This window comes from Pristiophorus japonicus, chromosome 1 (genome assembly GCF_044704955.1).
Source record: "Pristiophorus japonicus isolate sPriJap1 chromosome 1, sPriJap1.hap1, whole genome shotgun sequence".
In the NCBI taxonomy this organism is placed as follows: Eukaryota; Metazoa; Chordata; class Chondrichthyes; family Pristiophoridae; genus Pristiophorus; species Pristiophorus japonicus.
In genome coordinates this window covers 501,432,590-501,454,609 of record NC_091977.1, presented here as the reverse complement: position 1 = coordinate 501,454,609, position 22,020 = coordinate 501,432,590, and the positions used below count along the sequence as shown (strand labels likewise).

Sequence of the window (22,020 nt, the reverse complement as noted above, 5' to 3'; positions counted from 1 at the left end):
GAATAGGCTATTCAGCCCTTCAAGCCTGCTCTGCCATTTAATAAGATCATGGCTGATCTTCGACGTCCACTCCAATTTCCTACCAATCCCCTATCCCTTGATTGCCTAGAGTCCAAAAATCTATCTATCTCAGCCTTGAATATACTCAACGACTCAGCATCCACAGCCCTTTGGGTCAGAGAAGTCCAAAAATTCACAACCCTCTGAGTAAAGAAATTCCTCCTCATCTCAGTCTTAAATGGCTGATCCTTTATCCTGAAACTGTGGCTCCTAGTTCTAGATTCAGGGGAAAGAATCTCTCAGCATCTATCCTGGCAATCTCTCTCAGATACTTATATGTTTCAATGAGATCACCTCTCATTCTTCTAAGCTCCAGAGAATATAGGCCCAATCTTCTCAATTCACGCTTGTATTGGGAAGTTAGTACTTATAACTATGCCGTCAGTGCTGAGCTAAACATCGACATTATTAGTTTAAATGCACCTTTAATCCAACATTGATCAGCCACACACACTTTGGTTTTGTGATGCCATATGACCCCTAAAATCCCATCTGTGCAGGTTGGCTGTTGTGTTTGTCTACAACAGTAATAACCCTTCAAAGTGTACTTTGTGATGTCCTGGAAGATGTTACACAAATGCAAGTTTTTTTATTCTTGAAAAATAGATTATAATCTGACTTGGGAATATAAAAGAACATGGGATGCTGACCAATCCTGCTCATTTCACAAACCATGTCATCATCATAGGCAGTCCCTCAAAATCGAGGAAGACTTCCACTCTAAAAGTGAGCTCTCAGGGGACTGTACAGTTCAATACAGGAATTACAGTCTCTGTCACAGGTGGGACAGATAGTGGTTGAAAGAGTAGGCGGGGAGTCTGGTTTGCCACATGCTCCTTCAACTGCCTGTGCTTGTTTTCTGTATGCTCTCGTCGACCAGACTTGAGGTGCTCAGTGCCCTCCCAGATGCTCTTCCTCCACTTAGGACCGTCTTTGGTCATGGATTCCCAGGTATCGGTGGGGATGTTGCACTTTATCAAGGAGGCTTTGAGGGTGTCCTTGAAAAATTTCCTCTGCCTACCTGGGGCTGACTTGCCATGTAGGAGTTCCGAGTAGAGCACTTGCTTTGGGAGTCTTGTGTCGACAATGTGTCCCGCCCAACGGAGCTGGTCGAATGTGGTCAGTGCTTCGATGCTGGGGATTTGGCCTGCTTGAGAACACTGACGTTGGTGCGTCTATCCTCCCAGGGGATTTGCAGGATCTTGCGGAGACATCGTTGGTGGAATTTCTCCAGCGATTTGAGCTATCTACTGTATATGGTCCACGTCTCTGAGCCATACCATACAAGTGTGGACTCTACCCTACCCATCTCTCAGTCCTCGCTGTTCATTATTACATAGAGAATGTAGTCCACCAGAAATGGTGAATTTATATATTTTTTTAAGATAATATTGTGTTTTCTTTTGCCTAGGGCCCTGGAGGACAACATGGTGAAAGAGGCCAACCGGTATGAAAACAATGATAGGAAACCTTCAGTTAATTATAGTAATTAGAGTTGAAAGTTAAATAGTGCAAAATAACAACAAGCAATGGATCTCTTTGTTAAACGACCATGTTCAAAGTTTAAAATTCAAGATTCAATTGGATTGTCCAATTTGATCCATGGGTCCATAAAAATGGGCCATCATGTCTGTGACTGCTCTTTGCTAGATTCGATGATGAACAGACTCTCAGCAGACTATGTCATGGTATTAAATGGCACGGTCTGCTTTCCGCAGGCAAACCACCTTCTTATGCTATAAACATAATGTAAACTGGTTGCCAGTTGAAAGGAAAGCCACTCCTGCTCCTCCTGGCTCCAAAAGGAACATAAGCATAAGAACAGGTGTTCAGCCCCTCAGGACTGTTCCATCATTCAATTAGATCATGGTGATTGGTATTTGAACTCAATTTGCACCATGCAACTTGATACCCTTACCCAACAAAAACCTATTGATCTCAATTGACCTAACATCACCAGCCTTTTGGAGGAGTGAGTTCCAGATTTCCACTATTCTTTGTGTGAAAAAGTGTTTCCTGATGTCAGTCCTTAATGGCCTAGCTCTGATTTTAAAATAATGAGGCCATGCTCCTCCTGTAACTACCTGTGGGGGGGCACTAATGGGGCACAAAAAAATTTTCACCCAGGGAAGGGGGCGTTACTGGCTCCCGTGAAATTGCATGAGAGTTAGTGGAGATGCTGGTAGCACCCCGGGCCGGGCCACTGTGCTTCTGGCGATGATAAAGAATCGGGCTAAATGGTTCATTCTCGGGTTGGCAATCAGTAACTAGTGGGGTGCTGCAGGGGTCAGTGCTGGGACCCCAACTATTTACAATCTATATTAATGACTTGGATGAAGGGACCGAGTGTAACGTAGCCAAGTTTGCTGATGATACAACGATGGGAGGCAAAGTAATGTGTGAGGAGGACACAAAAAACCTGCAAAAGGACGACAGGCTAAGTAAGTGGGCACAAATTTGGCAGATGGAGTATAATGTTGGAAAATGTGAGGTCATGTACTTTGGCAGAAAAAAATCTGAGAGCAAGTTATTATTTAAATGGAAAAAAATTACAAAGTGCTGCAGTACAGCAGGACCTGGGGGTCCTGGTGCATGAAACACAAAAGGTTAGCATGCAGGTACAGCAAGTGATCAGGAAGGCCAATGGAATCTTGGCCTTTATTGCAAAGGGGATGGAGTATAAAAGCAGGGAAGTCTTGCTACAGTTATACAAGGTATTGGTGAGGCCACACCTGGAATACTGCATGCAGTTTTGGTTTCCATATTTAAGAAAGGATATACTTGCTTTGGAGGCAGTTCAGAGAAGGTTCACTAGGCTGATCCCAGAGATGAGGGGGTTGACTTATGAGGAAAGTTGAGTAGGTTGGGTCTCTACTCATTGGAATTCAGAAGAATGCGAAGTGATCTTATCGAAATGTATAAGATTATGAGGGGGCTTGACAAGGTGGATGCAGAGAGGATGTTTCCACTGATAGGAGAGACTAGAACTAGCGGGCATAATCTTAGAATAAAGAGCCATACATTTAAAACTGAGATGAGGAGGAATTTCTTCTCTCTGAGGGTTGTAAATCTGAGGAATTCACTGCCTCAGAGAGCTGTGGAAGCTGGGTCATTGAATACATTTAAGACAGAGATAGACAGTTTCTTAACCAACTGGAATAAGAGGTTATGGGGAGCGGGCAGGGTATTGGACCTGATTCCATGATTGGATCTGCCATGATCGTATTAAATGGCGGAGCAGGCTCGAGATGCTGTATGGCCTACTCCTGCACTATTTCTTATGTTCTTATGACCGCAGCAGAAATTGGGCAGCGGGTCGCGAACCGGGTTATACTCTGCTCACGGGCCAAAATTTAAAGGGGAGATGCGTGGCTCCATTTTGCGCTGCCCTCCAACTTATCGGCCCTGCCATAGTGTCGATTTTCGTGGGGTCCATGCCGGCACTCCATTTTGGTGCTGGGCAGCGGCCACGGCACCCCACATCCCCGGTGGCCCCTGAAAATCCTGCAGAGCTCACAGCGCTCGACCTAGCGCTCCACTTGCTGTCAGGGACGGTGACACCAATTCAGGACTTCTGTGCTGGGTGCAGGAAGCCCTGCATCGTGAAGGTTACTGCCCCCAAATGGTGTGCTCCTGAATTTAGCCCCCTTTGTCCTTTGTTCTGGATTCCCTCACCACGGGAAATAGTTTTCTTGTATCTGCGCCATCAAATCCCTTTATCATTTTAAGCACTTTAATTTGATCACTTCTCAACCTTTTAACTCAAGGAAATAGAACCCAAGTTTAAGCGACCTGACTTATAATTCAACTGCCTTAGTCTTGACACCCAAAATGGTATATTATTTTTATTCACTCCAAAAAATCTCCACTCATAATTTTACAAAGAGTACATTATTTTGTGACACGAAGCATAAAAGGAATCATGCACAGGCCAATACATCCTGCACTGAGATATTTTCTGAGAGCCTTATTTCCTACTAAGAAAAGTAAGGAGCCTCAGCATCATTTAGCCCACTGTGGCATGTTGGCATTGCAATAAGTATTGTAACTGCAGCAGCAGTGATCTCCTCAATACATTTTTTTTTTAAATCTTGGTCACTAATTGCCTTGACGGTTTCATAGAATCATAGAAATTTACAGCACAGAAGGAGGCCATTCGGCCCATCATGTCAGTGCCTGTTTGTTGGTGTAACTGAAACACATAGACCAGTGATGACCGGGGAAAACTACCTGACCTGCTCCAGAACACTATACAGCGATTTCTGCTGAAAACTATACGTGTGTGGCCATTGCATTAAGACAGGATCAGATTCGGCTGTGATGTCACCCATGATTGGACATGACTGACCAAGATCATACCTGAGGAATAACCACTTGAGCATGGTACTAGAGGATGGCAGCGTCCATAGAACCAACACAAGATAGCACCTTGAGGAGAGACGGGGAAAAACGTGGAGGGGAAATATACCCAGCACGACCTATTTACAAAATATTTTGTTAAGCCCATTACCTTGGTGACATACACCTGTTTATATATTTTTTTTTAATCTTAAGAAGCTCTTTTTATGTGCAAGCTGTTAAAGTTGCATTTGAATTCGCCCAGCAATACTGTGTCAAATTTATTGGTTACAAAACTGAATTTTTAATTTTACTTGCCAGGGTCCAAGAGGTTCACCCGGAACGACAGGCCAGCAAGGCCTTCCTGGAAATGATGTAAGTCTTGCTGAAATTCGTAAGAATACTGTCACATTGGCATTAAAAAAAATCCAGTAACCTTAGGTTGTCACACACTAACAGTGAGATTTCATCCCTGATTAACTAACAAGGAAGAAGGGAAGTCATAAGAAGAGCCATCACAATCCACTCACACACTGATCGAGACCCAAGAATAGGTTAGCCTGTCACTCTCTCTTCCAGTGGTACAGGAAGAGCTAAGGGAAGGAAAAACATTTCAAATAAAGAAGTGTCCTGCTCTCAATGGGGGCAATTCTGACTTTGGACGATTGTGTAAAAGGCACAATACCAGCCTGGCCACCCATTAAAGTCAATGGAAAAGGAGGTTGGGAGAGCCGTTTAACAGCTGGCTAAGCCAAAATCACGTGTTTTATACCATCAGCAAAAGCCAAAATGACTTCCAATGTGTTATTTAACTATCAGCCTGCTTAGTAGGCTAACAATGTGAATGTTGGAATGTGGTGACCTATTTATATATTGTTGGGAATAGATCAAGGGAAAAGATTTTTGATTCACATAACTGACTGCTATCATCACCAATTAAATAACTGGCTAATTATTCCCCAAACGACCCTTTCTAGTATGGGGAAAGCAAATGCGCAGCAGGATGGATAAAGAAGGATAGTATATATAATGTATTGGTACTCTTTTTTATTTTTATATTCAAGTTTGTTGGAGTCTTTCTTTATTCCTCCCCCCTCGTCACAATGCTGTTGAAAGTTATCGTAAAACGGAATATTTTATGACATTGTTCACGGTCGAAGCTTTTGAAATAGAAACTGTCACAGGGCATTTTTCTCTTTAAAACAATTCAAATATATTGGGCACGCTTTTCATTTATAGTATCTTTCTCAACCATATATTCCAAATTCACACTTGATCTGTCAACTGTCTAGCTAACTGTGTCTTCCGCAATGGAAGGCATCTTATGGGTTAAGGAGGGGGGAAAGTTAATTCAAAATGACACCCAACGTTAATTCAACGTTACTGCTCAGGATTTCTATCTAGTGGATCTGCTTGAAAGTTTACATGTTTGAGCAGCAGTTGGAGATGGCACAGCTTTTATTCCCTTTGCTGGTTGAATACCCTGTTGGCACTCAGAGTCTAGAACAGTAAATGAAAAAATGGACAACTGGCAAGTGCCAGAGGGTTCCTGTGCTCATGGAGCTGTATCCCAGAATCGGTCACCTTGAGGAGTGGGTGAAAAGGATACAACAGTTGTACGGTTTCTGTCAGAATGTAGCGGATGGCGAGCGATAACTCTGATTCTCCAGCTAGTTTCAACACCACACCAAGAAATATGGCTAAAGATCAGAGCATCAGAATCCAAATCCTTTAATAAATATAATGTGAACTGCAAACAGAAATAAAGACAGACTCTAGAATTCTTATAGTACAACAAAGGAACAATCGAATAAAGCAGCAATAAAGATAAGTTACCTATCTCTTGGATAAAAACATAGAAAATAGGTGCAGGAGAAGGCCATTTGGCTCTTCGAGCCTGCACCACCATTCAATAAGATCATGGCTGATCATTCACCTCAGTACCCCTTTCCTGCTTTCTCTCCATACGCCTTCATCCCTTTAGCCGTCAGGGCCATATCTAACTCCCTCTTGAATATATCCAACGAACTGGCATCAACAACTCTCTGCGGTAGGGAATTCCACAGGTTAACAACACTCTGAGTGAAGAGGTTTCTCCTCATCTCAGTACTAAATGGCTTACCCCTTATCCTTAGACTGCGTCCCCTGGTACTGGACTTCCCCAACAGCGGGAACATTCTTCCTGCATCCAACCTGTCCAGTCCCGTCAGAAATTTATATTTTTCTACGAGATCCCCTCTCATCCTTCAAAACTCCAGTGAATAAAGGCCCAGTTGATCCAGTCTCTCCTCATATGTCAGTCCAGCCATCCCGGGAATCAGTCTGGTGAACCTTCACTGCACTCCCTCAATAGCAAGAATGTTCTTCCTCAGATTAGGAGACCAAAACTGAACACAATATTCCAGGTTTGGCCTCACCAAGGCCCTGTATAATTTCAGTAAGACATCCCTGTCCCTATACTCAAAACCCCTAGCTATGAAGGCCAACATACCATTTGCCTTCTTCACCACCTGCTGTACCTGCATGCCAACTTTCAATGACTGATGTACCATGACACCCAGGTCTCATTGCACCTCCCCTTTTCCTAATCTGCCGCCATTCAGATAGTATTCTGCCTTCATGTTTTTGCCCCCAAAGTGGATAACCTCACATTTATCCACATTATACTGCATCTGCCATCATTTACCCACTCGCCTAACCTGTCCAAGTCACCCTGCAGCCTCTTAGCATCCTCCTCACAGCTCACACCACCAGCCAGTTGAGTTTCTTCTGCAAACTTGGAGATATTAAACTCAATTCCTTCATCCAAATCATTAATGTATATTGTAAATAGCTGGAGTCCCAGCACTGAGCCCTGCGACGCCCCACTAGTCACTGCCTGCCTTTCTGAAAAGGATCCGTTTATCCTGACTCTCTGCTTCCTGTCTGCCAACCAGTTCTCTATCCACATCAGTACATTACTCCCAATACCTTGTGCTTTAATTTTTCACATCAATCTCTTGTGTGGGACCTTGTCAAAAGCCTTTTGAAAGTCCAAATACACCACATCCACTGGTTCTCCCTTGTCCACTCTATTAGTTACATCCTCAAAAAATTCCAGAAGATTTGTCAAGCATGATTTCCCCTTCATAAATCCATGCTGAATTGGACTGATCCTGTCACTGCTTTCCAAATGCGCTGCTATTACATCTTTAATAATTAATTCCAGCATTTTCCCCACCACCGATGTCAGGCTAACATTCCCTGTTTTCTCTCTCCCTTCTTTTTTAAAAAGTGGGGTTATATTAGCTACCCTCCAATCGATAGGAACTGAACCAGAGTCCATGGAATGTTGGAAAATTACCACCAATGCATCCACTATTTCTAGGGCTCCTTCTTTAAGTACTCTGGGATACAGACTATCAGGCCCTAGGGATTAATCGGCCTTCAATCCCATCAATTTCCCACACAATAAGGATATCCTTCAGTTCCTCCTTCTCACTAGACCATCGGTCCCCTAGTATTTCCAGAAGGTTATTTGTATCTTCCTTCATGAAGACAGAACCAAAGTATTTGTTCAACTGGTCTGGCATTTCTTTGTTCCCCATTATAAATTCACCTGAATCTGACTGCAAGGGACCTACGTTTGTCTTCACTAATCTTTTTTTCTTCACATAGCTATAGAAGCTTTTGCAGTCGGTTTTGATATTCCCCAGCAAGCTTCCTCTCATACTCTATTTCCCACCTCCTAATTAAACCCTTTGTTCTCCTTTGCTGAATTCTAAATTTCTCCCAGTCTTCAGGTTTGCTGCTTTTTCTGGCCAATTTATATGCCTCTTCCTTGGATTTAACACTATTAATTTCCCTTGTTAGCCACAGTTGAGCCACCTTCCCCATTTTATTTTTACTCCAGTCAGTGATGTACAATTGTTGAAGTTCATCCATGAGATCTTTAAATGTTTGCCATTGCCTATCCACCGTCAACCCTTTAAGTATCATTTGCCAGTCTATTCTAGCCAATTCACATCTCATACCATCGAAGTTACCTTTCTTTAAGTTCAGGACTCTAATCTCTGAATTAACTGTGTCACTCTCCATCTTAATAAAGAATTCTACCATATTATGGTCACTCTTCCCCAAGGGGCCTTGCACAACAAGATTGCTAATTAGTCCCTTCTCATTGCACATCACCCAATCTATGATGGCCAGCCTTCTAGTTGGTTCCTCGACAGATTGGTCTAGAAAACTATCCCTAATACACTCCAGGAAATCCTCCTCCATCGTAATGCTACAGTTTGGTTAGCCCAATCTATATGTAGATTAACGTTGCCCATGATAACTGCTGTACCTTTATTGCACACATCCCTAATTTCTTGTTTGGTGCTGTCCCCACCATCACTACTACTGTTTGGTGGTCTGTACACAACTCCCACTAGCGTTTTCTGCCCTTTGGTATTCCGCAGCTCCACCCATACAGATTCCACATCATCCAAGCTGATGTCCTTCCTTACTATTGTGTTAATTTCCTCTTTAACCAGCAACGCTACCCCACCTCCTTTTCCTTTCTGTCTATCCTTCCTGAATGTTGAATACCCCCAGATGTTGAGTTCCCAGCCTTGGTCACCCTGGAGCCATGTCTCCGTGATGTCAATTATATCATATTCATTAATTGCTGCCTGTGCAGTTAATTCGTCTACCTTATTCTGAATACTCCTGGCATTGAGGCACAGAGCCTTCAGGCTTGTCTTTTTAACACACTTTGTCCTTTTAGAATTTTGCTGCAATGTGGCCCATTTTGATTTTTGCTTTGGGTTTCTCTGCCCTCCACTTTTTACTTTTCTTCTTTCTATCTTTTGCTTTTGCCTCCATTCTAATTCCCTCTGTCTCTCTACATAGGTTCCCATCCCCCTGCCAAATTAGTTAACCCCTCCCCAACAGCACTAGCAAACATCAAAGATAAAATACAATAATTCCAGAATGATTGGATAAGAAGAGATTATTTATATAACTGTGGTTCTGGAGGGTTACATACACCGAGGTCTAATTTATAACTAAACAATAAGTTAAATTTCTTCATAACAAAATGGAGATAGCTCCATGTGGGTTGCTTCTGGCTGTGCTTCTGTCTTTCTGTGTCTAATCAGAAAGCGCCATCAAGTGGCGGGAAATGGTAAGACACAATACATTGTCTCCAAGCTGTCAAGAAGCATCTCAGTCCATCATAACAGTTGTCAATCTTAATGATTGACATACTATTTTAAAAAGAGTGGTTGTAAAACTAATTGAAACATTGCAAAGTCTGATGTTCAACATTGCAAAATCTGATGTTCAACATTGCAAGTTTCAATTGTTTAATTGCTCCTTTAGTTATTTTTTTGCTTATGGGAACTATTCCCCAGCATGATATGCATAGAAACATAGAAACATAGAAAATAGGTGCAGGAGCAGGCCATTCAGCCCTTCTAGCCTGCACCGCCATTCAATGTGTTCATGGCTGAACATGAAACTTCAGTACCCCCTTCCTGCTTTCACGCCATAACCCTTGATATGCGTAACATATAGTCCAACAGGCAGATGGAGGTAATCGCCTCCACCACCCCATCCCCACCTCTGAACCAGTTGTAATATAGTTCTTGTCTCAACCACTACACGTTTTTTCTGTTGGCTGCAACAATTTGTAATTGAATGGGGTACGGTAGCATAGTGGTTATGTTACTGGATTAGTAATCCAGAGGCCAAGACTAATGATCCAGAGACATGAGTTCAAATCCCACCTTGGCAGCTGGGGAATTTAAATTCAGTTACTTAAATAAATCTGGAATAAAAACCTAGTATCATGGATTGTCGTTAAAACTCATTTGGTTCACAAAGTCCTTTAGAGAAGAAAATCTGCTGTTCTTACCTGGTCTATATGTGACTCCAGACCCACAGCAATGTGGCTGACTCTTAACTTCCCTTTATGGTTCAAGAAGGTGGCTCACCACCACCTTCTCAAGGACAATTAGGAATGGTCAATAAATGCTGGCCTTACCAGCAACGCCCACATCCCATGAACAAATAAAAAAAAATACTGTATCAAAGTATTCTTGGCAACTAAAATGATTGTTATTTGTGAGGTGTTTTCTGGTTTGTTTTACAGGGTTTACCAGGTCCGAGAGGAGATCCGGGACCTCCAGGAGAGCCTGTATGTTATCTTTTGTTCTTGTGCCATTATTACCTTTTCCAGAAGCGTTTTTGTTTTTCTCCCTCTCTTGCTCTTTATTCGCTTTTATCTAGTTGCATTTATTTTCAATTTTCCTCATTTATTGTGTATTTATTGTACTTATTGTACATTTAAATATTTTCTCTCTCAGCATTTTAAAAATCTTTCTGGTAGTCAGTAGCTGTTTCTCACTTTTGTCTCCTTTACTATCTTTTATAATTCCTTGTGTCTCTCCCTTTTTTCTTCTTCAGCTCATTTTCCTCCACTTTGGCTTCCCAGAATTCTCACCATATGTGGATCGGAGGAAGCACTATGTGTGATTTATTCCAAAATCTCTGTCACTGGTACTCTGTACTGCCCCTCAGATAGCACACATGAGGAACCAAGGGATGACTTTCCCTCTGATTTCTTTAAATGGAAGCATACTTCTCATGTATGTCCCAATTTTAGCAATATAGCCCAATTTTATAGGGCTATATTGAAGATATCCTGGTGTCTCAAATTGGAATGCATCCAAATTTTGCCATTGTAAAATATTTTCTTTCATGCTACCATTTTCACCCCAGGTCTCCCTGCAAGCTTGGTGTCTGATGCCATTCAGATTGACCAACAGGCAGGCTAGCCAATGGAAGGCACAGAATACTTGGAAATTCCTGCCTTACCCAAGCATTTATGCTGCTGAACCTGTGGAAGATGCTGGCTGCATATCCACATACATGCAACTACAGAGATTGGAGAGGCTCAGCATTTCTAGCCAAGATTTTAGTATAAATGAGGAGCTCAGCAGAGTGGGAGATTGGACCCATAGTTCTCCACTTATGAAGCTAAATTTCTGATTACCAATCTTACCTTCTTCCCTGCTCTTTCTGCAACTTTATTAAAAGCATCTAGCCACCAAACTGAAGATGCTAACTTTACCATATTCAATTCCTGAATAAATTGATGCCAAAAAAGAAGAAAAGCATAAACAACATTGCATGTAAAATTGTTTCATTGATAAAAATAATACAACGGTATTTTCTGACCTACAGGCATCATTACCTCTTATTTCAAGGGGAGAGCTAGATACCAGGATTAAGGTGAGTGTTTTGGTGGCCTCATGTAAAATGGCCACAGGGGGGACAATGTAGAGAAGTTTAGAGCAGTAGGTGGTACCCTTCTGAGATGGTTGATCCAATGCTGGGGGAAACCCTCATTGTGACTATGCCATTTCTTATCATGAACTACCTGTTTGCAATCATTATGGCCAGAAAGAGACATTTAATTCCCTAATGCAGTCATCCCCTCGCATTGATGAGTTGGTATCACGTAAAAAACGATTACATTTCGTTTAAGGAAAAATCCAGGATTTGGTAAAGTTCATGCTTTCTCTGATACTCTGGGGAAAAAAAGTCCTGCAAATTCTCCCATGCTTGCATTTTTCAATAACAGTATTGAAAAATCTGCTGCTACAGTCTTTCATTTGCTATTACTATTACAGCTATTCCTATTTCCTATTCCTATTATCACACCTATTGATATTGTTCTCAGTTATTGAAATGTTTTGCAATGATGTCACAGTGCTTGATTAAATATTACCCTAAGATTTATCCTGTAAGATTATCTCCTGATCTTATTAATCGTAAGGTAATATGGAATGTCAATGACTCTGGCTTTATAATTGACTAATCAAGCATTATGTATGACATCATAAATTCTGGAGGTCAATAAACAGTTCTGAATATTGCTAAAAGATGATTATTTGCATTATTACAGTGAGTAAGCTGCTGCCAGGTGAGGTGCTGACAATCTAATTTTCATGCCAGGTGGTTGTGACTTAAAGTGCAAGTTAATCAACTGTGTTTTAAAAGCAATAGGGAGGGCATTTGGGTGGCTGTTCAAATTAAAAGTGGGGCGGCACTGTATTGCATGTGAGATATTAAACTGAACTCTTGTCTATGCCTTTAATTGGAAGTTGAAATAAGACTACTGCACTGATCATGCTGAAAAATGTAAGTAACACAATGACCAGCATTCCTGATAGTATGCTCCCAGTGGCCCAACAAAGTGTGTCACCTGTTCCGCATACCTACAAAACTGTAAAATATAGGAGTAATACAAACATTAGTAACACTCATTAGTTAAGGAAATAACTTGAATAGTAAGAGTTCACTGAATTTTCAATACAGTTAATAAGTGTAAGTTAAGATGATTATATTTACAGACTTTTAATTGTGTAGTTTGGACGTTATTTCTAAACTGGGTTACCTCCATTTTCCATAGACTGTTGATGAAGAGTATACAGAAAGAAAGAAAGACTTGCATTTATATAGCACTTTCACAACCACTGGACGTCTCAGCGCTTTTTAGCCAATTAAATACTTTTGGAGTGTAGTCACTGTTGTAATGCCGGAAACGCGGCAGCCAATTTGCACACAGCAAGCTTCCAAAAACAGCAATGTGATAATGACCAGATAATCTCTTTTTGTTGTGTTGATTGAGGGATAAATATTGGCTAGGATACCGGTGATAACTCCCCTGCTCTTCTTCAAAATAGTGTCATGGGATCTTTTACGTCCACCTGAGAGGGCAGACGGGGCCCCAGTTTAAGGTCTCATCGAAAAGATACCATCTTAGAGTGTGCCCAAGTCCCTGGAGTGAGACTTGAGCCCACAACCGTCTGACTCAGAGGCGAGTGTGCTACCCACTAAGCCACAGCTGGCACTTATAGAGTAGGGTACAGTTTTCGCTGTAGGTGCAATTGGGAAATTGAAGCCAAGATGCAGTTAAAATTACGCTGGTTAGGTTACACTTCAATGTTTCCATTAAAATTCATTTTCACAAACTTAAAATCTCCCATGAACCAGTGCAATCATGAAATGTAATAGAAAATAATTGTTTATTTCCATTAAAAAGTATTCCTTGATGTATTTAAGAGTGGTAACCTGGTGCAGTTTTAGTAATACAGCTGAAAATGAGTTTCTTGCCAATGACAAGCATTTTTAATAAGGATGTCTATCCAGTCCTCCACTTGTGGGTAACCTGATTAAAAATCACTGAAAATTACATTAAAAAAAACTATAATGAACCATTTAATAATTTTATTGATGTACACCAGTCAGTTTCTTTGCAAATTAAATATATTTTGATATAAAAAATTTAAAAATATGCCTAATAGTGCCTGTGCACCTAACAAAATGAGCACAATTTGAAGAGCCTTCTCTAGCCAGTGAAAGCGGCGGGACCTGATTTGGAAAATTGAATCTTGAACCAACGTAGAAGATTGCGGAAAACGTGAGCGTAAGTGATTTTAGGCGTAACTCACCTATGTTTAAAATTACCAATCTTTTGCACCAGTTCGGCCAATTCTGCTCAGATTGCGCTGATATAACTAACGCAAACTTGATTCTATGTGTTAGATGGCCTGGTAAGACACTGAAAAACATTCAACCTCCAGCATAACTCATATCATGACTAGTGACAGACATGAACTAATTTTCCCTCTTGGTCATATGGTTGTGACATAGGTGAGTAGATTTTCATTGTAACCACAATGGTAAGCTGAAGTTCATCAGAAGAGATCAATTTGTTTTTTTGATTTTAAACTACCCCATATATTTTAATGCTTGCTCTACAATTCACAATTAGTAAATGTATTCCCAGGTTTCCTGTTGCTACTAGTTTGTCCTACTTTGATCAGTTTTTACAAGAACTCTCGGTGGAAGTGACGATCTTTATTTCTCTTCTGTTTTTGAGTTCTTCCCATACCATACACCAACAGATGACTTAGAGCTACCCTCATTTCTGTCCCACACTCTCACCTCTGAGTCAGAATGTTGTGGGTCCAAGCCCAACTCCAAAAATGGAATCACATAATCTGGGCTGACGCTTCATTGTAAAGCTGAGGGAGCACTGCACTGTCAGAGATTCCACCTTTCAGATGAGACCGTAAACTAAGGCTCCTTCTACCCTTGCATGTGAATGTAAAAGATCCCATGACATTATTTGAAGAAGAGCAGGGGAGTTTTTCGGTGTTCTGGCCAATATTTATCCCTTAAGCAACATCACAAAAAAAAATGATGTCATTGCTATTTGTGGTACCTTAAATTTGATGCCCATCACAACAGTTACTAAACTTCAAAAGTACTTCATTGGCGGTGGTGAAAGGTGCTATATAAATGCATATTCACTCCTACATTGTTCTTGACCCAAGTGCTCGGTGTGCATTAGAGAGACACAATGGTTTATTTTTTATTCCCTGCACAGAAGCAGCCAGCATCTGCTTTGTATATTCCCTCTACATATTTTTAGTTTAGGGTTAGGGAGGCTTTCTGAATTTGCAATCTTTCAAACCTATTCATTCAATGCAGGACAATACACTATGTATGGTCTTAATCTAAATTATAGCACATTAGTAGTAGAAACATCCATGGGTGTAAGTCCAACCTGGAGCTGGTGTGGTGGCATTTCTTTTTAGATTAGTTCCTTGTTTGTGAACTTCAATTTTGATTGGGATGCCACTTGAATCGCTGATAAGGTTAGCAGTGGATAAGAGTACCTTTTTATCTGTATTTAGATTAGGGAGGTTTATTTACAAATTTCTCTGCTAAAAAGTATGCATCTAGACAACCATCTTTCTGATTGTCTCATTGTTGTTAGGCATGTTGATGCTGCGTCACTATTTTATCTCACCTCATGGCCATCTGGCTTGCCCCAGAATTCAGCCAAGTAGATTGCTTTGTATTTGTATTTGGGAGGGAAACTCATTAGACTTCCATTGCCATCATTCGTTGTTTGGTTTCCTTTAGGGAGCAGCGTGGAATTGCAGAATGAGGAATCCAAGGAAATTCTACATTCTTTCTTACAAAATGAATTTGGAATGAATTTACCAGTGGTCTCAAACCTCAGTGGATTGGGAGCTACTGCTAAATTGAACCATGCAAACTGGGATGTCTTCTTCCATTCAATGGAACAATAATAAATACTTTCTGAAGTAATTTACATTTTGCTCTTTCAGGACTTGTGTACCAGCTGTCCAGCAGGTCCGCCAGGGCTACAAGGAGTACCAGGTTTCAAAGGAAGCAAGGGTCATCCAGGCCCCACTGGGAAAGATGGAAAAGAAGGACAAAGGGTATGTGAACAGAAAAGGCATCATGAACAAGAATGAATATCTGACTAATAAACTTAGCAAAAATAAACCTATTCTAACCATTAACCATTTATGTTGAAGTAAATTCGCTGACAGTACTGTAAGTAGTGCTGGTGGCTAATAATAAGTTTGTGTCCAACCAGTTCACGGATTTCCTCACTCGTCATGCTATCGAGCATTGCCTTACTGCTCGGTACTATCCTCAAAGCAACAGAGGTGTTGAGCGATTTAACAACGTCATCAAAGAGGGTTTGAAAGCCAACCTCGCAGCAGGCCAAACATTCGATGAAGCAATTCAAACCATACTTTTTGACAAAGCACTTGCTAACGGGGAAGACACCCGTTGAACTCATGATTAGGTGGACATTCTCAAACCACCAGCCAAACTTGGTGCGAAGATAACCATACTCGCATCCCAGATTTCGGAATGCAATGAAAAGCGAAGTCATACACTCACACAAAACGATGGAATGCTCATAGACTGATTCCCAACTCACAGGCCAACCGGCTAGCCGGATGGAACGGAGGCACCGTTCTGTTTCCCAACCGAAAACCTCGATCAAACACCGCAAGCTCCACGCCGGTCTCAGCTATCTCAAGGACTTTGTCTGTTCATAGACTGTGTTTTCAGAAGGGGGGAAATATGTTGTGTTCATACTCTTTGTTTGTTACACGTATGCCCATTAGACAGGCATTAGGACCCTGCGGGAGCTATTCACACTGTTGTAAACATTCTGGTTCATTCTGGTTTTGGGACACCATTTTGGGAGGTGCTATAAAGGGCACAGTTAAGTTACATTACTCCTGTTTCAGTTAGTCTGTTTATTTACATACACAACAATAAGGATATTACTGCCCTTTAAGGGCTTGGAGGTGAGAAACCAAGATAATTTCAGTATTGGGATTGTAAGTTATGAGGAAAGATTAAGGACGTTAGACTTGTTTTCTTTGGAAAGGGGGAGAAATTAGAAACGAGTAGAACTAATTGATTTTGAGATTGACAAATTGTCCACTGTGGCAAAGGAATCAAATGCTAGGGGACACCAGTTAAAATAAGAGAATTAGAAGTAAGAGGGGAGAGCAGACAGATAATTTTTCCATGATGAATAATGGACTTATGGACTAGATTAAGGCCAAATAAACAAATTCAAGAGGTAACAAGTTACATTTCTTGATAGGCCAGTGACTGAGGGACACAATAAGAAGGTAACTAAGTGGGGTGGAGATCAGTCAGAAAAGGAATGGAATTGTTGAGCCAATTCCTTAAAATGCTATGCTTTATCACAGGCAGCACATCTGCCTAAACTACCTGTCTTGTTATTAAGCTTCTCAGGGGTATATTATCTTCATTTCAAAATAGATTGAGGTGCTTTATATTCACAGCTATACCTTTGTTGTTTGACCTTCATTCACTTTTCTTTTCCGAAGGGTGACATAGGACCATCAGGGCCACAAGGACCACAAGGACCACAAGCAATGACGGTAAGCAAATACAACAAGAATTTCAGTATGTACCACCCTGACTCAAAGATCCACAAAGTATTGTTCCTTCACTTCTTGAGAATGCCACTCATCTCTTGTCAGTGTTAATCCTTCTAGAGAAATAGATCCCAATATTACTCTCCTCCTTCTTGTCCAGGAGGAGCGTACCAGAAATACACTCTGCTAATCCAGAACTTGCATGGCCCAGTGATACCCCCAGCATAGACCCACGCCCTGGTAAGGCCTGAGAAGACTGTAGCGCTGCCTGCTGGCCTCAGAGCTTTCTAGCTGCTGCTGAAAAGCAGCAACCAGAAGGCTTTAAAGCACAAAATCAGCTATTTTCTTCCCTGAGAGATTGAGCATGTTCCTTCTTGGTCCTCTTCACTTTGCTGCCATGCCCCCTTTGGCCCCCCTGGTTCTGGGAGGAAAAGGAAGTGGAAGAATCAGGAACATCCCTCCCACCTCATTAGCATTATTACAGTAGGCCTGTGCCTATTGCAGAAATGCCAGGGCTGGGCAAAGCAATGTGGGTTTCCGCCATCTTTTCCTCTGTAGTGCCTCTCTGGAAAACCAGCTTTGCCCAGCACCACTGAGAGGAGTATCAGAGCTGCATAGTCAATACACCCGATAGAAGCACATAGGGGTGGAATCTCGGTCTGTTGCCACCTCTGTTCGCGCCCCAGAGGGGTGAATAGCTGTGGAAATGATTTGCAGCAGAGTAGTCAGTTTCCAGCGCCCCGCTGGGACATTTGGTGCTGGTTTTGTGGGAGCGCGGAGCAGTACCACCCGGGAGAGTCGAGCTGGAGTGCAACACTCCCTGTTGCCATACTGTTCTGAAATCTGTTTGCAGCGGGACCCGTAGCACCCCGTAGCGCACACTAGTGGGACGGCCTGGGAGAGTGGGCAGTCCGAGCTGTTCCGGCGGCCGTGAGGTAAGTGTGATTGTTTTTTAAAAAATGTTTGCAATTTATGTTTATGTGGGGTGAGCAAGATATTGGGAATGTTTTTTGTATTTTTTTTGGAATTTTTTTTTCCAGGGAAGTGTCTCTTAGGGCGCATCTAAGGCCGGCTCTTTAGCTCGGGAATTTCAATTGCTCAGCTAGCCGAGATCCCTAAGAATGGTGTGGAACGCCTCCCTTAGCGTTCCGCTCCACACTCAGGGTCCAGCTGTTGAATTTTATGGCTGCAGATACAAACCATTTCCCGGCGCGAAATTTACCGTCCCACCATCATTAGCGCCTCATACCATTGCGCAGGAGAGGGTAGGGGAAGGTGGCGGGTTAAAATATCAGGATCGAGCAACCCGACCCCATTCCCGCCCGTTTAAAGTTTCCTGTACACTGATAAGGCTCCAGCAAAAGGCAGGTGGGGCCTAATTGAAAGCTGGGGCCCGATGTATTCATTGGCACCGCAACCTAAATTTAACTGAGAAAGAGGCTCAAGCTGTGGGATTCCCGGCAGCAGATCCGATGCAAGAGGTGCCAACTGGCCAAGTTAAGTGCTGAAAATGTGCTCCTTTTAGCACTCTTGGTGGGCCAGAAGGAGCAGCAATGCTCTCCCCAGGCTTCACAAGGAAGCCTTCGGCCTCCCACACTTCATGATGGCCCCATTGTCCTCGCTCCTGATCCCCAACAACCCCCATCTCCTCCCCCCACCCCCCTCCCCAACGACAGCCCTAGTGTTTCTCTTCCCCTCCCGCTGGCCCGATCACGGTTCCATTAACTTCACTTCTCTCAACCCCCACCCCTATCTCCCTCGGCAGCTGAATTTTCACTGACTGGTTGTTGAGACTTCACAACAGCAGAATCTCCTTCGTCACAAAGGAGCACCTGCTGTTGGCCAGTGGCCAATGTCCACCTAACCACAACAGGTACCATTCACTCCCTGCTCTATTCTCAATCATGACAGTCATTGGCTCCAGCCAGAAAATTGCGCAGAAATTTTAAACTTGGATTATATAGCGCCTTTAACATAGTAAAATGTCCAAAGGTGCTTCGTAGGAATGTTATCAAACAAAATTTGACACCGACCCAAATAAGGAGATATTTGAGCAGGTGATCATAAGCTAGGTAGAGAGGAGCAACCTAAAAAAGGAAAGAGAGGTAAAGAGGCGGAGAGGTTTAGGGAGGGTATTCCAGAGCTAACAACAGTAATCTTAATCCTTTTCCCCCCCCATAGTTAGAATTGTTACTGTATGCCAATCAGCATCTAACGTCTGCTATTCTTCTGTCCCATGTATTAGGGCAGCAAAGGAGACCGTGGTTTGCCTGGTTCATCTGGTGAAAAGGGCGAACAGGTAACTTGGCATAGTAAATTGTCTATAACACGATAATAACAAAGCAAGACATCTTTCTACCTTTATCCAAACTTTGTACCAAATGAAAACTAAGCTCCTTCTTTCTACAGCTGAGATACTCCTTTAAGCGTATTTTTTTTATTCATTCATGAGATGTGGCCGTCGCTGGCAAGGCCAGCATTTATTGCCCATCCCTAATTGCCCCTGAGAAGGTGGTGGCGAGCCACCTTCTTAAACCGCTACAGTCCATTTGGTGAAGGTCTTCGCACAGTACTTTTTGTTAGGGAGTTCCAGGATTTTGACACAGTAATGATGAAGGAATGACAATGTATTTCCAAGTCAGGATGGTGTGTGATTTGGAGGGGAACTTGGAGTTGATGGTGTTCCCATTCTCTTGCTGCCCTTGTCCTTCTAGGTGGTAGAGGTCGTGGGTTTCGGAGGTGCTGTCAAATTAGTGGCACAATTGTTTGACTTTGTGATCCTATGGTCCACAATATTTTACTATACCATCTTCAACATGGTCAGACTGTCGCCCTGAACCTATTTCATTGGGCAGCGACTGATATGATAGGCTCATTACTCCAGGTGATGTAGAGGATAGTGGGTTCAGAGATACATTGGTTTGGAAAAGTGAAAAAGGGAAATCTCGGGGAGATGGGTTTAAGGGGGAGCAGAATCATGCTTCTTTTGAAAAATAATGTTTGAGGTTGAGTGGTAGTGAAATATGTGTACAAAATATTTTTTTAAGAGCCAAACTCGACATCAGCAAAATACAACAACCACTGTTAATCACGTGTTACTTTTTTTTGTGTATTGTACGTAGATGTTACAGTGGCTACCATCTTTAAATCCAGCTCTCTCATGTTATTGTGGTCAATAGCTTTTGAATGGCACAGCAGAGCTATCAAATGAAGGAAATAGATATTCTGGGAGCTTAACAGATTCTTTGAATTACTGCTGACACATGCTTGGTTCAGTATTAACATGAAGTATGGGTCAGTGGGTGAATATATCATCCAATGTGGTACTAATCCCTAGAAGATCACAGGCTTGTTCAATTCTTGGTCTGTGCTGGGTTAGTGAATGCTGTGTCACTGACTCCCTAGGTTAAGGAATGTTAACAATCAGCCTTTGCTTTTGCTAATCACTATCTGTGATCCCTGCTGATAGCCATCATTAACGATACATAAAGATATGTCCTTATTTTTCTTATTAAATCATTTTGTTTGTTTTGTCTTAGGGTAGTCCAGGGCTGCCGGGGTATCCTGGACCGCCTGGTAATCTAGGCCAACCTGTAAGTATAAATTTGTAGTCGGTCCCATTTTTATCAGGATCTTTTCAGTAGGAGAAAGTAGCGCAATTAAGCCATCGGTTCAGTGTTTCACCAAATAAAAATAAACAAATAAGGTCCTGGCTTGCTCCATGAGGTTTTGTTAGATCCCAGGGGATGAAATTCAGGATGAAAGCTGGCGCACCTGCCTTTTTCCAGGTGTTTTTACCGTTGGGTCCGACGAGGCGGACTCTTGAACCATTTTTACCTCTTGGGCAATTTTTTTTGAGTAGTTGGTCATAATGTGGGTGAAAGTGCGGTAAGTGCTGGTGAGGGGTGGAAGCGAGAGCGGGACCGAGTCTCCGCCACTGTCACTGCGCGTGTGCGTCACCACGTCTCGCCCCTCATTTAAAGGGGAGAGAAGCAGCGATTATTTAGATTTGGCCACTGGGCTACCAGGGAATGTTTTGGCCAGGCCAGCAGCTTGACACCCAAGAGGGGGGGTACCAGGCTGCCTGTTGGCAGCCCGGCCGAACCCGGGGCCATAATTGTCCGGCCGATCGGGAAGTCGGCCAGTAAAAAAAACAACATGGCGGCCACGGCAGTGTGCCCTCCCCTTGAAGGGCTGCCACGATGCCACAGCTCACACACTGAAAATAAGTAGGTGTAGGATGGAAATGCATGAAATCGGCCGTGTGCGCTTTGATGACACGCTTGGGACAGTCGGCAGCAGTGGGGTGGAAGTGGGGACCGCCTGAAAAATCCTCAAGGTGAATTTGGATCGTGACAGCCAATCAGCTGCAACATGGCGGCCACTCGATTCCGCTGCAAAATGGCGGTAACGGACCTGAATTTTGTGCCCCACGTATCCTGTATGCAGTTCTAAACATTGGAAGGATATTATTTCCTTTGAAATATAGAAACATAGAAACATAGAAACATAGAAAATAGGTGCAGGAGTAGGCCATTCGGCCCTTCGAGCCTGCACCGCCATTCAATGAGTTCATGGCTGAACAGGGTACAGAGGTGAACAACCAAAATGATTCCAGATATCAGAAATCTAAGTTACGAGTAAAGAAATTTGGCATTTTTTTCTTTGGTAAAGAGGTGACTTTAAAATGAGTTCATTAAAGTTTTCAAGATTTAGTTGAACAGGCCACCAATGCACATCAGAGGAACGGACTAACCTAAGGAATATCGAAGTGGCACCACTCCAGTGGTGTAAAATGCACCCAAGAGAGTAAATGGCAGTGCTCCCCTTTGGC

At 42.5% G+C, this 22,020-nt stretch overlaps 1 protein-coding gene across 1 annotated transcript in view; it reads left to right on the top strand.

The window, feature by feature from the left end:
- Positions 1-22,020, top strand: part of col22a1 (collagen, type XXII, alpha 1) — a 463,862-nt gene that overhangs the window by 399,490 nt on the left and 42,352 nt on the right. Inside the window, exons 40-47 of the mRNA XM_070888428.1 lie at positions 1,472-1,507; positions 4,720-4,773; positions 10,517-10,561; positions 11,611-11,658; positions 15,576-15,689; positions 17,136-17,189; positions 19,432-19,485; positions 20,726-20,779. Of these exons, the coding sequence (XP_070744529.1) occupies positions 1,472-1,507; positions 4,720-4,773; positions 10,517-10,561; positions 11,611-11,658; positions 15,576-15,689; positions 17,136-17,189; positions 19,432-19,485; positions 20,726-20,779 (459 nt within the window). The remainder of the gene's footprint in view (positions 1-1,471; positions 1,508-4,719; positions 4,774-10,516; positions 10,562-11,610; positions 11,659-15,575; positions 15,690-17,135; positions 17,190-19,431; positions 19,486-20,725; positions 20,780-22,020) is intronic.